Source organism: Oncorhynchus keta, chromosome 7, assembly GCF_023373465.1.
Source record: "Oncorhynchus keta strain PuntledgeMale-10-30-2019 chromosome 7, Oket_V2, whole genome shotgun sequence".
Lineage (NCBI taxonomy): Eukaryota > Metazoa > Chordata > Actinopteri > Salmoniformes > Salmonidae > Oncorhynchus > Oncorhynchus keta.
In genome coordinates, this window is record NC_068427.1 from 8,079,574 (window position 1) to 8,093,048 (window position 13,475).

General features: G+C 43.1%; 1 protein-coding gene across 3 annotated transcripts; it reads left to right on the forward strand.

The window, feature by feature from the left end:
• The first annotated feature begins 579 nt into the window (after positions 1 to 579).
• Positions 580 to 8,850, forward strand: LOC118385918 (gap junction gamma-1 protein-like). Of its 3 annotated transcripts, none has more exons than XM_035773161.2 (3): positions 580 to 831; positions 5,288 to 6,461; positions 6,799 to 8,850. In XM_035773161.2, exons 2-3 carry the CDS (start codon positions 5,324 to 5,326, stop codon positions 6,894 to 6,896), a joined length of 1,236 nt encoding a protein of 411 aa, XP_035629054.1. In that variant the 5' UTR covers positions 580 to 831; positions 5,288 to 5,323; the 3' UTR covers positions 6,897 to 8,850. The 3 variants fall into 3 exon arrangements, with proteins under 3 accessions (XP_035629054.1, XP_035629053.1, XP_035629055.1); XM_035773160.2 differs by having other exon boundaries at positions 585 to 847; XM_035773162.2 differs by having other exon boundaries at positions 596 to 847; positions 6,651 to 8,850.
• Positions 8,851 to 13,475: the final 4,625 nt, after the last annotated feature.

Genomic DNA, 13,475 nt, shown 5'->3' on the forward strand with positions numbered 1-13,475 from the left:
CATAAGAATTATCATAGACATACTGCGACAGTTGCCTAGTTGTGCTAACTGAAATCTCACAGTAATAAATAAATAGCAATTTTCTTAAATCTCTATTATAGGGGTGCATGCATACATTTCATTATAACAGTTGTGCTTACAAACTCTACATTGTAGATGTTATAGTTGTTGATGTTCTTATTAATATCGTAAACAGTTTATTGTGAGAACAAATGAACATTGCATTACGCCCAGCCATAGTCTGTCTATGGAACTCAGGAGAGAGAGAGGGACATCATTTTTTAAGAAATAATACTGCCGTCTTCATTTGCAATTGAGAATCTTTGCACAAAGTGACAGCTATTTCTTTCCTTTTGCAATTTCTATTTTTATTGTTTATTTTGGACTTTAGAGTAACCTTGTTTTGGTGTATGAATGTATTTTGGTATATTTTTCAGTTATCTGCAACATAAGCTAAAGAAGGTTCAAAAGTATGTTCGGATGTTCATTTTGTTGTTTTGGTGGCTGACTGTTGGGAGCACACAGCTGTGTGTATCGCATTGTATGGAAAAACAAATACTCTGGTTCTGAGGATGAAGAGTGTCGACGTTGATCCTTGTCTCAGATTTCACGAGAAGCTCCTGGAGAGGGGGGTGGGGTGCATACGCGCGTAGGGGAGGAGAAAAATCGGGATTTAGGGATGTTCTTTGTCTGTCTCTCCCCCGTATTTTTCGAATGCGGGTAATAAAGTGAAGCCTTTTTTCTATAGTGGAGAGAAAAGTGACCAGACATTTGAGGAACATTTTTTTTAGGCATAGCCTACAGGCAAAATTCAAGGACTTTAGAAACGGAGTAAGTAGAATTCGAGGTAAGATTAATAACAGATATGTCAACCAACAAAACTGAGCGTTAGTTCGTGTTTAGGATATTTTTTGTGTGTTTCTGAGTGTTGTGCGCTAACGTTAGCTGGCTGCTTGAAGCAATTGTTTTTCTCCTAGCTAACTTAGCTCTTTGCGTTCAATATTTGATGTAAGTAGCTATCCTCTCTGTCTAGTTTAGATACCAAGCCAATCAGTCAATTGTTAAGTGTTACTAGAGAGAAATAGGTAGCTAAATATGTAGTTAGCTAATTGATATCTTGATTTATGCTAGCTTGTTCCTTCGTGCGAGGGGATGAAGGTGATGGAAGCTTTCGAACGCAGCACGAGGGCACCGTAGGAACAGATTTCTAATGAACCCATTTTCTATAGCCGTATGTAATAGTTTTTCTCTGGCTGGCAACTTTACGTGTACATGGGGTAGTCTGGTTAGCCGATGTAAAGACAAAATAGCAGAAATGTACTTATAGAGCCACTAGAGGCCGGTTCTTCGCCATGCGAGCAGCCTGCTACTTGTCCTCCCCACCACCCACATTCAGGTTAGACCGCTCTAACAGTTGGAACGTGCCTGGAATTTGTACGTTTTCTGTGAGATATTAAAGAGGCAAATCTGCAGTTGAAACAAAGCCCCTAATTCGCCACCTTTTTTTAATGTAAATAGCATCTGGATGGGGCTGGAGAGATGGGACTCACTCACAAATTCATAGACTGGGCCACCCATGATATCAAAATTATAGTTTGAACTAGGTTGAGGCTAGTAATGTTTGTTTTCAATTACATTGTCTGCAAACAATCAATCAATCAAATTTATTTATAAAGCCCTTCTTACATCAGCTGATGTCACAAAGTGCTGTCCAGAAACCCGGCCTAAAACCACAAACAGCAAGCAATGCAGGTTGTAGAAGCATGGTGTCTAGGAAAAACTCCCTAGAAAGGCCAGAACCTAGGAAGAAGCCTAGAGAGGAACCAGGCTATGAGGGGTGGCCAGTCCTCTTCTGGCTGTGCCTGGTGGAGATTATAACAGAACATGGCAAAGATGTTCAAATGTCCATAGATAACTAGCAGTGTCAAATAATAATAGTCAGTGGTTGTCGAGGGTGCAACAGGTCAGCACCTCCAGGAGTAAATGTCAGTTGGCAATTCATAGCCGATCGTTCAGAGTATCTCTACCGCTCCTGCTGTCTTGAGATCGTTGAAAACAGCAGGTCTGGGACAGGTAGCACGTCCGGTGAACAGGTCAGGGTTCCATAGCCAGGCAGAACAGTTGAAACTGGGGCAGCAGCACGGCCAGGTGGACTGGGGACAGCCAGGTTGTCCTGAGGCATGGTCCTTGGGCTCAGGTCATATAGAGAGAGAGATCACACAGGACACTGGATAAGACAGGAGAAATACTCCAGATATAACAGACTGACCCTAGCCCCCTGACACATAAACTACTGCAGCATAAATACTGGTGGCTGAGACAGGAGGGGTCAGGAGACACTGTGGCCCCCGTCTGACGATACCCCCGGACAGGGCCAAACATGCAGGATATAACCCCACCCACTTTGCCAAAGCACAGCCCCCACACCACTAGAGGGATATCTTCAACCACCAACTTCCCATCCTGAGACAAGGCTGAGTATAGCCCACAAAGATCTCTATCACGACACAACCTAAGGGGGGGGGGGGGCACCAACCCCAACCCCAACCCGGACAGGAAGATCATGTCAGTGAGTCATGCCACTCAAGTGATGCACCCCTCCTAGGGACAGCATGGAAGAGCACTAGTAAGCCGGTGACTCAGCCCCTGTAATAGGGTTTGAGGCAGAGAATCCCAGTGGAGAGTGGGGAACCGGCCAGGCTGAGACGTCAAGGGCGGTTCATTGCTGCTGTGCCTTTCCGTTCACCTTCACACTCCTGGGCCAGACTACACTCAATCATAGGACCTACTGAAGAGATGAGTTTTCAATAAAGACTTAAAAGTTGAGACCTAGTCTGCGTCTCTCACATGGATAGGCAGACCATTCCATAAAAATGGAGCTCTGTAGTAGAAAGCCCTGCCTCCAGCTGTTTGCTTAGAAATTCTAGGGACAGTAAGGAGGCCTGTGTCTTGTGACCGTAGCGTATGTGTAGGTATGTACAGCAAGACCAAATCGGAAAGATGGGTAGGAGCAAGCCAATTGAATGTTTTGTGGGTTAGCAGTAAAACCTTAATCAGCCCTTGCCTTAACAGGAAGCCAGTGTAGAGGCAAGCACTGGAATAATATGATCAAATCTTTGGTTCAAGTCTAGCAGCAGTGTTTAGCACTAACTGATGTTTATTTAGTGCTTTATCCAGGTAGCTAGAAAGTAGAGCATTGCAGTAGTCTAACCTAGAAGTGACAAAAGCATGGATACATTTCTCTCCATTTTTGGACAGAAAGTTTCTGATTTTTGAAATGTTACGTAGATGGAAAAAAGCTGTCCTTGAAACAGTCTCTTGATATGTTCGTCAAAAGAGAGATCAGGGTCCAGAGTAACGCTGAGGTCCTTCAGTTTTGTTTGCGACGACTGTACAACCATCAAGATTAATTGTCAGATTCAACGGAATGTCTCTTTGTTTCTTGGGCCCTAGAACAAGCATCTCTGTTTTGTCCGAGTTTCAAAATCAAAAATTTGCCGCCATCCACGTCCTTATGTCTGAAACACAGGCTTCCAGGGAGGGCAATTTTGGGGCTTCACCATGTTTCATCGAAATGTACAGCTGTGTGTCATCCGCATAGCAGTGGGAGTTTACATTATATTTCTGAATGACATCACCAAGAGGTAAAATTATATAGTGAAAACAATAGTGGTCCTAAAATGGAGTCTTGGGGAAAACCAACATTCACAGTTGTTTTGTCAAAGGACAAACCATCCACAGAGACAAATTGATATCTTTCCAACAGATAAGATCTAATCCAGGCCAGAACTTGATTAAAAAGGGACAACAGTGGCGTAAACAAGGTTATATTTTGTTTTCTGATGGGGTAGGACAGTTGAACTAAGCTCTTGGGGCATTTACGTTTCATATTTGTCATTAATTTAAAAGTACAAACATGGGTTTAGCAATCATATTGCCCCTTTTTTAAGGTTAGTTACCTTTCATCTAGGCTTTTGGGTGTGTTTGAAAATCGAACCCTAAAACCAATGGACTCCAGTGTACCCGTAGGCAGTAGCTTGTTTTATTTCATACACAAATTATATATGCGCTTGGGCATCCACTTACTTACCTGTGATGAAACTCAATCCCCTATCTAAGGCAGTTTATGGTCAAGAATTTACAATGCCCAAATCATCCGTTTCTGAAATGTACTGTGCATCGCTCATTGATGTAGTTTGGAGTAAATATCTATTTGGTGCCCATTTCATGAGATCATTGCCCAAGCTTGTGACATCTCAAGAAGGAAAAGCTGACAGAACTGGTATTATACATACTGAGCTAAAAAAAAAAAAAGCTCATGAGGGCTGCCTTTGTGAGATGCTTACATTGATGTTAATACCATCTGCTGGCTATTAGTGATATCTTGCTGATGGATCACATCTGTCTCCCGATGGAAGTACATTGCAGCTAAGGCAAGATATAGGTGCATTTGCTCATCTATCGTGTTATGGGCCTTTTAATTTCTTGAGCCATCTGATTTTGCTAGGGTTTTTCGTTTTTAATATTACCAATCAAATAGAGCTTATGATGACACTGTTTCATAGAGGCCTGTACTGACAAATGGAAAAAGAGGCATATATCACACAGACCCATTTTATCATTTTATTAGTAGCCTATGCGTATATCACATTTACATTTAAGTCATTTAGCAGACGCTCTTATCCAGAGCGACTTACAAATTGGTGCACACTTCAGTTGGTTGGTGTAGTAAATATACTGGTCTTCTCTTCATATTATGTGGGCAGTTTCAATATTGTTGTATTTGTGGGCACTGAAACTGATTTGTGCTAAACTTATAGGCTATATTATTTGCCTAAAGAGTTGAGATATTTGATGACAAGCAAGCCTCCTATATCCACTAGAACAGTCCATGAGGGAAATTTGTCAAACAGTCTGGTCTTTGTTCTACATAACTATTCTTACCCAATAGTTGGTCTGAATTTCCCAGGAAATTGGAATCGTTTAGGGGTGTGTGCCTTTGGTGCTCACATGTGTTGCAAACTCTCGGACTGAGGAGGACTCCTTCTCGTCATTTGTTCAGCAATGAACTGCACACTTCTGGCAGTTGAGAGGTTGTCGTTATAGAGTCGCTTTAGACACCATTCTTGAGAAATCCAAATAGTAAAATATGATTCAATACAAATTTAAGTTGAATATTGCATAGTTTATTCTAGGTACTGCCGTACTTCCAGGAGCTACACAAAATGGTGTTGGCCTATATAGTCTGTTTTTCTAACTTTTTCTCTCCCCCCCATCCCCCATATAGAGTTGAGTGTCCCTCTCCCCCGACTCCGGAGTCACCATGAGCTGGAGTTTCCTGACGCGTCTCTTGGATGAGCTCTCCAACCATTCCACCTTTGTGGGAAAGATCTGGCTCACGCTGCTCATCGTCTTCCGCATTGTGTTGACAGCTGTAGGAGGCGAATCCATCTACTACGATGAACAGAGCAAGTTTGTGTGCAATACGCACCAGCCCGGTTGCGAAAATGTGTGCTACGACGCTTTTGCGCCGCTCTCGCACATCCGTTTCTGGGTCTTCCAGGTGATCATGATCACCACCCCCACCGTCATGTACCTGGGCTTTGCCATGCACAAGATTGCCCGCATGGACGACGAGGAATACAGGCCCCGTGGTAGGAGAATGCCCATGGTGAGCCTAGGGACCAACCGGAACTACGAGGAGGCGGAGGATAATGGTGAGGAGGATCCCATGATCTCTGAGGAGATTGAGGTGGAGAAGGAGAAGAAGAAAGAGGACAAGCCCAACAAGAAGCATGACGGGCGCCGGCGCATCAAGCGCAATGGCCTCATGAAGGTGTACATCTTCCAGCTGTTGTTGCGTGCTGCTTTCGAGGTCTCCTTCCTGTTCGGCCAGTATATCCTCTACGGCCTGAAGGTGTCTCCCTCGTACGTGTGCAAACGCTCCCCCTGCCCGCACACGGTGGACTGCTTTGTGTCGCGCCCCACAGAGAAGACCATCTTTTTGCTCATCATGTACGGGGTGAGTGCCCTCTGTCTGCTCTTCACCTTGCTGGAGATCCTCCACCTGGGCTATAGCGGCATCCGGGACTGTCTCTGCCGCCCTCGTCCCCCAATTCGCCACCAACTGGCTAGCCAGCGTCCCACACTATGTGGCCACCGGGTCCCCACAGCTCCTCCGGGCTACAACACAGCTCTGAAGAAGGACCCCAAGGGCATGCGGTTGGACTACAACCTGGGCGACTCGGGCCGCGAGTCGTTTGGGGACGAGACTTCACAGCGGGAGCTGGAGAGGCTGAGGAGGCACCTGAAGCTGGCCCAGCAGCACCTGGACCTGGCCCACCTGAATGAGGACAACCGCAGTCCGTCGCGGAGCAGCAGCCCCGAGTCCAATGGGACGGCCGTGGAGCAGAACCGCCTCAACTTTGCCCAGGAGAAGCAGAGCAGCACCTGCGAGAAAGGTGTGTTTATCTGGGCTCTGGCATGCGTCACAAAAAGTATAATATGTTGGTTTTAAGCTAATACTTCTGTAGTATTTTGCATGTAATTGTCATTCTATAGTGGTTCGAATCAATTAATGGATGTTGTGGATGAGGTACAATTATTGTCTACTTGAAACTGACATTACATTTTTCTCCTTCTGCCTTCAGGTTTGCGAGCCTAACTTCTTCATTTGCCCACCTGGCACTCTAATGATATATTCTCGCATCTGGGACAGTGGGGGTATGAGGGAGCATTGTGTGGGAACAGGTGTTGTGTATATGTGACTCAAGAAGGATTATTTGGTCTGCCTTTCAGTATTGAGGCCAGTGAACGCTCAACTGAAACATGCCAAACTCAACGAGCAGGCTCTTCCTACCCAGCTACACTTGACCATGTCTGAAGATCCAAAGTGACCCAACTGTTTTCAGAACATGCCTATTAGTATCTCAGGGCAGCTGTGCTGTTTTGTTGAACTTCCTTTTGTAGTTTGTAGTTATTCCTCTTTGCTGGAGTCTAGAGGGGTCCATCTCAAGTTGGCCTTGAACCTAAAACTAGTTTAAATTTCAGCCAGTCCAAGAGGGAATGGAAAGTGTGTCACAAAACCATGTCAAGATTATTTTGTGTGTGTTTTGTGAGGAATAAGGAACCACAGTGAGTCAGTGTTTGAACTGGTATGTTAATATACAGGGCTCTCTGCTGTTGAGCATAAGAAAAGGTACTAAGCGGCCAATTCAGAGGGTGTTGGTGATATTATGCAGTGAATAACTGTCTTCCATTTGCAACAGCTTACAATTAGTAAATGGTTAAAACTATGTGTTTAACCACCAGTCATAACTGTTATATTCGAGTTGTAGCACACCAACAGCAATACGTAGTTTGCAGAAATAACTTACTTTGATCATGGGGGCCCCCCAAATCTGATGCCAAGCATGGGAACTGGAAGCCTTTTTTGGCACCTTTGTCCAAAGGATCAAAAACCTGGGTAATGCTTGAATTCATGTACATTATCTTGTATGTTTTATGTAACACATGCTTTTTGATACGGTTCTTTCATTTAGTTTTATATGGTAAACGTTTGGATGATATTGACACTTGGAAGTGCAAAATGAAGCCTTTAAGGCAGTGGTATTCAAAGTTGTGGTCAAGCCAAAATAGTTTTGGACACATTTTTGTATGGGACAATAAACATTTTGAGAAAGATAATTAGAAAAAAAATTGTGTTCAGTAAATGAATCTATTGGTTTCTTCATTTTGATAAGAGATTGAAATGTAATGAATTGAAGGTTATTTGTTGATGTAAAGATAGAAATTCACAAAAAAAAATCCTTTTAAGGTTATCATGAGATTCGGGTTGGGGTTGCAGTACATTTTTGTGAGGGTGGGGAAATGGGGTACTGCTAAAAATGTTTGAATACCACTGCTTTAAGGCCACTGTGACCAACTAGTAACAAGTATGAAGATCCCGGGGTGGGGGGGGTCCAGGTCCGGTTAACTAAGCATTTCTTTGGTCAAATAGCATTTTCAGAAAGCAAGCCAATTGCCCCCCAACTCGGGGTTATATTTTTTATACATTTGTGTGTTTCCCCTGAAATTTGGACCTGTATATTTGTGGCTTTGTTACTTCTCTACACATTTCAAAAGCTTACGCTCGGTTCAGTGTTCATTGAGGCAGCGAGTACGTTTACATGCACCCTAATAATTCGATGTTCAACTTATGGCAATAGTCATGTAAACAGTACTCTCATCTTGAATCGGCGTAATGTTAAAATCGAAGTAAGCATACGTCTTATCTGCAAGTGAGTTCGGAAAAACTGAAGGTATGCATCTTAGAAATAGTTCACATACAAACGTTATATGTCTGAACTCAGAATCAAATAGGTGTCACAAATAACATGGTCAAATGTTTATTTTGATGGTTTTCTGCATTTATTTAAGTCCCATTAGGTAGCCCGGTTACATACGTGAAAAGGATTATTAGGGAAATTGTTCTTGCAGAGCTTTTAAACAAACGATTCTATATTAATCTGGTTATGCACAAACCGTATTGTGTGCATGTTACTGTACTCTGATGCAAATCCAATTCAAAAGCCTTAAACTGTTAAGAATGACTTCCATGCTCCCGTCTGTTTTATCTTTTAACAGTTAAAACAACCCAATGCCTTGAACATGATCATCTATAATGCGAACGTTCATGTTCTCTTTTGAAGGTTAAAATGACCCAATGCCTTGAATGTGATCTGATGCTGTCAGTGCACTCTAACAGCAGTGCCATGAAGTGTAAACTCATCTCAAAACTATTTTTTTATACTTGCTTTAGTACTTTTTTTATTTCTTAAACTTTTTCAAATAAATTCATGTCTACCTTGAGTATCTGCAAATTGTATGTAACGCAATGTGTAGGCTGGTGTATATTAGGTATGTACATTTTCGGTCTACAATATAACACTGAATTGTGCTATCAAAATACCTTGGCACTCACACAGGATTTGCAGCTGGATTGATTTTGTAATTAGTGTGAGGGGCCGTACTTATTTGATCACATCGATGCAATTCCTAGCTGCAGTGTTCCAAACGTGTTTTGCACCATCATAATTTGGTGATATTGGCAAATGTCACCCTATGGGGGTTTGCGTTTGCTTGGTTTGAATGAAATATTTAATTACATTTACCAATGATCCCTCCTAATGTCTGAGCTTCCACCGTATTGTATTCACCTGCCAAGTACTGTCCTTTAAGGGCAAATGGAGGAAACAATTACAGATTTAGCAATTGAACCAAAACCCCAGCAATAAATCACTGTTTCAGCAAGTCCAAAGTATACTAGTTATAGACCATTATCAATGGTAACTTTGAAGAGTTGAAGTGTATTTTCTGGCACGATTACATAAATAATTCAAGAGTTCAAGCAGGTGAATATCATTGCTATGAAAGGCTTTACTGTCTGGACTGTGCAGTTCCACCTCCAAGCTGAAGAACTCGATGCAGGTTCACTCGCTGTACCTGATGTGCATCTATGACTACTGGTGTCAGGAGGATGAACCAGATGACTTTAAGCTACTTGCTACTCTGGCCAACTACTTAAGGATGGACTTGACCTCCAAACCCATTTATACCTTTGACTGCAGTCGTCCAAGGAGTAACTCACTTCAAAGTGGGAACACCTTTTGCCCACAGGTGAACCCAGCCAGTCCAGTCAGCCTGCATTGTCCTGCTATCAGACCCTCCTGGAGCAGCTAATGGAAGTAGGCCCCAAACCCCTTATCTTGCACCGCTCAGCATTTCCTCTTTCAGATGTATAGATTTCTCTACTCCACTATTGCCTAAACACATTTTGAAATACTTTTAAAAATGTATGCTTGACAGTCCACAAGGCCATCCGGTCAGTATTCATAACACATCAGCCCTCTCCTTTCTATGCTCTCCTCTAGGGGGTCATATGTCGATTGGAGTAAGGGCTAGTGATATTCCCATCCTTTATCAAAGTGAGGCTACCATTAAGGTATGGCTACCATTAAGGTATGGGTATAGTACCTTTGACATTTGGTCAATTGAATGTGCCCAAATGCCAGGCAACAAAATGTGAAACTTCGACAAAATTAGACGCTGCAAAGGGGATGCTTTTTCAAGGCATTGTATTGCTGTGATGCTGATAATGTATTTCCCATTCAGGATGGGGCCCGACGGGGTTGTAGTGGAGCAGGTCGAGAGCTTCAAGTTCCTCAAGTGTCCACATCATTAAGGAATTAACATGGTCCACATTCCAACAGTCGTGAAGAAGGCACAACAATGCCTCTTCCCCTCAGGAGGATGAAAAGATTTGCCGTGGGCCCTTAGAGCCTCAAAAGGTTCTATAACTACGTAATTGAAAGCATCTTGAATAGCTGCATCACCGCCTGGTATGGCAACTGCTTGGCATCCGACTGCAAGGTGCTACAGAGGGTACGTACAGCCCAGTACATCACTGGGCCCGAGCTCCCTGCCATTCAGGACCTCTATACCAAGTGGTCTCTGCTACCACACGGCAAGCGGTACCGATACACCAAGTCTGGAACCAACAGGACCCTGAACAGCTTCTACCCCCAAGCCATGAGACTAAATAGTTAACCAGATACCTACCCAGACTATCTGCCTAGACACTTTACCCCTACATATCTACCTGTTAAGGCAGGTTGCCTATTTAAGAATGCACTGGTTGAGGTAAGGAGCTCAAACAGTTAAAGGACAAGGATAGGGCAGAAAGACGATGTTCAGGTTTAGCGAGTATGAGCCCACATTTATTTTCTTTCCAGCATTGATTTGTATGTGCTAAGAAAAACATTTCCATGAGCATATTTCACATAAAGAATTCACATGATCATATTGTATACCATAAATATTACTTGTCGTACACAATCTCATAGCCAGTAGCCAAACCATAATTATATCAAACCGATTATTTCCATGCCGTAAACAATGATTCCCTCTAAAGCAATTCCAAAGTCAATTCATTTCCAGGCATATCCAACATAACCATCAAAACATTCTACCACTATTCAAAACAGTGCATCTTCAGATGCACATTGATTGACACAAACCAGAAAGGGAAATGGAAATATATGCTGGGTTACTCAAGTTGCATATTGGACACATGCACATAGAGGAAATAAAAGAGATAAATACTAGAGTTCTTCCAAGGCATGGATTTTTCTTCTTCGGTGAGGTTTAACGGTGGTTAGCATCCTATATGTTGAATTACTGCCCCCAACTGAACTGTACTATATATCCATTACACTTTGTGAATCAAAATTGAAAGGTGGGAAAAACAAGAAAAAAATTAAATTACCCTACACTCATTAAAACCCATCTCCTTATTCCACTACTAAATCTACCACAGGCCCTATCTGATTCTACCACAGGCCGACAACCCGAGAGGACGGGACACTACCACTCAACACACCCTGTAACTCTTCTGAAGTCAAATCTCCTACCCCCAAGTACTTCTCTGCAGCTGCCACCACAACATTTATTTTCGGTGATTTACGTTCCATTTCTGCAGTACAGTTGATAACCATTGCTACGAACGCTAAGAAGCCAACCCTACTGAAGCGTATCGGTTATTGGCCTGTCCTTCTGTGCTGGCACATATCTACTATTCACAGGGATCCTCTCAGAATACTTCACCCATCTTCCTCTACATTATTCACTGCCTCAGCATATGACACCTTCTGCACTACTCTGACTCTATAGTCACCTCAACCTGCCTCTCTTACACCAGATACTTCCGATACCCAGGAACATGTGCACCTCTACAGTTGACTCATACAACTGTATCCCCTGAAACTACACAATCCTCTATCCCATGCTCTCCTGCACACTTCCCACATATTGGAATCTCCTGCCTACACACTGCTGCGATATGACCATAATTGTTGCATTTGTGAGGAATTCACTGTGCTAACAGGATAACGGCAGGCGTCACAAACTCCAGGAATCTTCAACTTCAATTGCTCCACCACCACACTCAATGCTACCCCAGAAATCACTCCTTTCAATGGTGTCCTGTCCCTAAGAGCAAAGCAAAAAACAGATCTTGACCCAAGTTGCATCGCACGGAGCGTCTGATATGAAGAAACACTAACATCACAAGTCCACTTCAGATTACCTTCACGACTCAACAGCACCCACTATCTTTTCCGCCCAACCTGAAATCAGCCAAAAGGCCTGGTTCCACCCTCCTCAAAAATCTCACTTCCACTGGACCAAACTTATCTTTATCATAACCATGTCCATCAATGCAAGGCTCAGTCTCCTCACAACACTTTCTACCCCTTTCATTTTACCTCCAGAACTCAAACTGGTGTCCGGCTCACTCTGAACGTGACACCAATCTTCCTCAACATACCTTCCCCCTTGTTATTGCTAGCTTCAACAGATTCAAACCCATCCTCTGCCTCCCTACATATTTTCAACCTCCTCTTCCTTTTCTGTCAATCCTCCCTTAACCTGACGCCTTCTGACAATATTTAACATTCCAAGCCAAAATACATTTTTCAAGAGAGAGATGCTAAGCCCTGTACTCCCTCCACTTCAAACACACTATCGGGATGGATTGTTTGGCACTGAAATAAAATAGTTATTTTCCTGTGGGTTACAACCCAAAAAGGTGTATTACCGCCACCAACTGGATGGGGTTGAAAAAACAAAAAGTAAAAATAAAACCCATGTGAGAGTTTTCCCTAACTTGATCCACCAAAAAAAGGCACATTGACAAAACCACAAAACACCCACTTATTCCTTCAAATCTCTATATCTCCCTTATCTATGCCCTGAGAGTGTGGTACGGCTTGTGACAATAGTCCATGCAACTCCTCCGCCGAGAAGTCTTTCAGTCCCAGGAACCGTTCCGCCGCATTCACAATATTGATTTTCCTGGACTTGCTCTACACCTTGTCAGTGCCCTTAATCACCATAGCTATAAAAGGCCACAAAGTCCACCTTCTTAGCCTTTAGCATATCTGGGTCCTGCTGTTGAACGGCACACACCGCAGCCTTCATCGAAGGCCTATCCACCACCGTGGACTCTTCAGGAGCACCATTCGAACCCTCAACCCTTTGAACAGCCGCTGCATATGAAATGCTCTGGATAGCCCTGACTTTGGCCACCTCATTAACATTCACCCTTGTTGGGCATTCCAAAGACGTGGCTTCATGGTTCCCACCACAATTGCAACACAATCACATTTTCATCACTTTTAAAAACACATATGATATTTTCCACAACATCTCAGCTTCTCCCTTCTGCAAACACTTGAAACATGTCTAAAAGCTTTACAGTGATCACACTGCATTGGTCTTGGAACAAATGCTCTGACTCTAGTTTATATATCCCAAATGCACTTGAGTAGGGAGAGACTCCATAGAAAAAACTCCAGGATGCTGGCTTTCTAGGCAGAGTTGCAAAGAAAAAGCCATATCTCAGACTGGCCAATAAAATATTAAGATGGGCAAAAGAA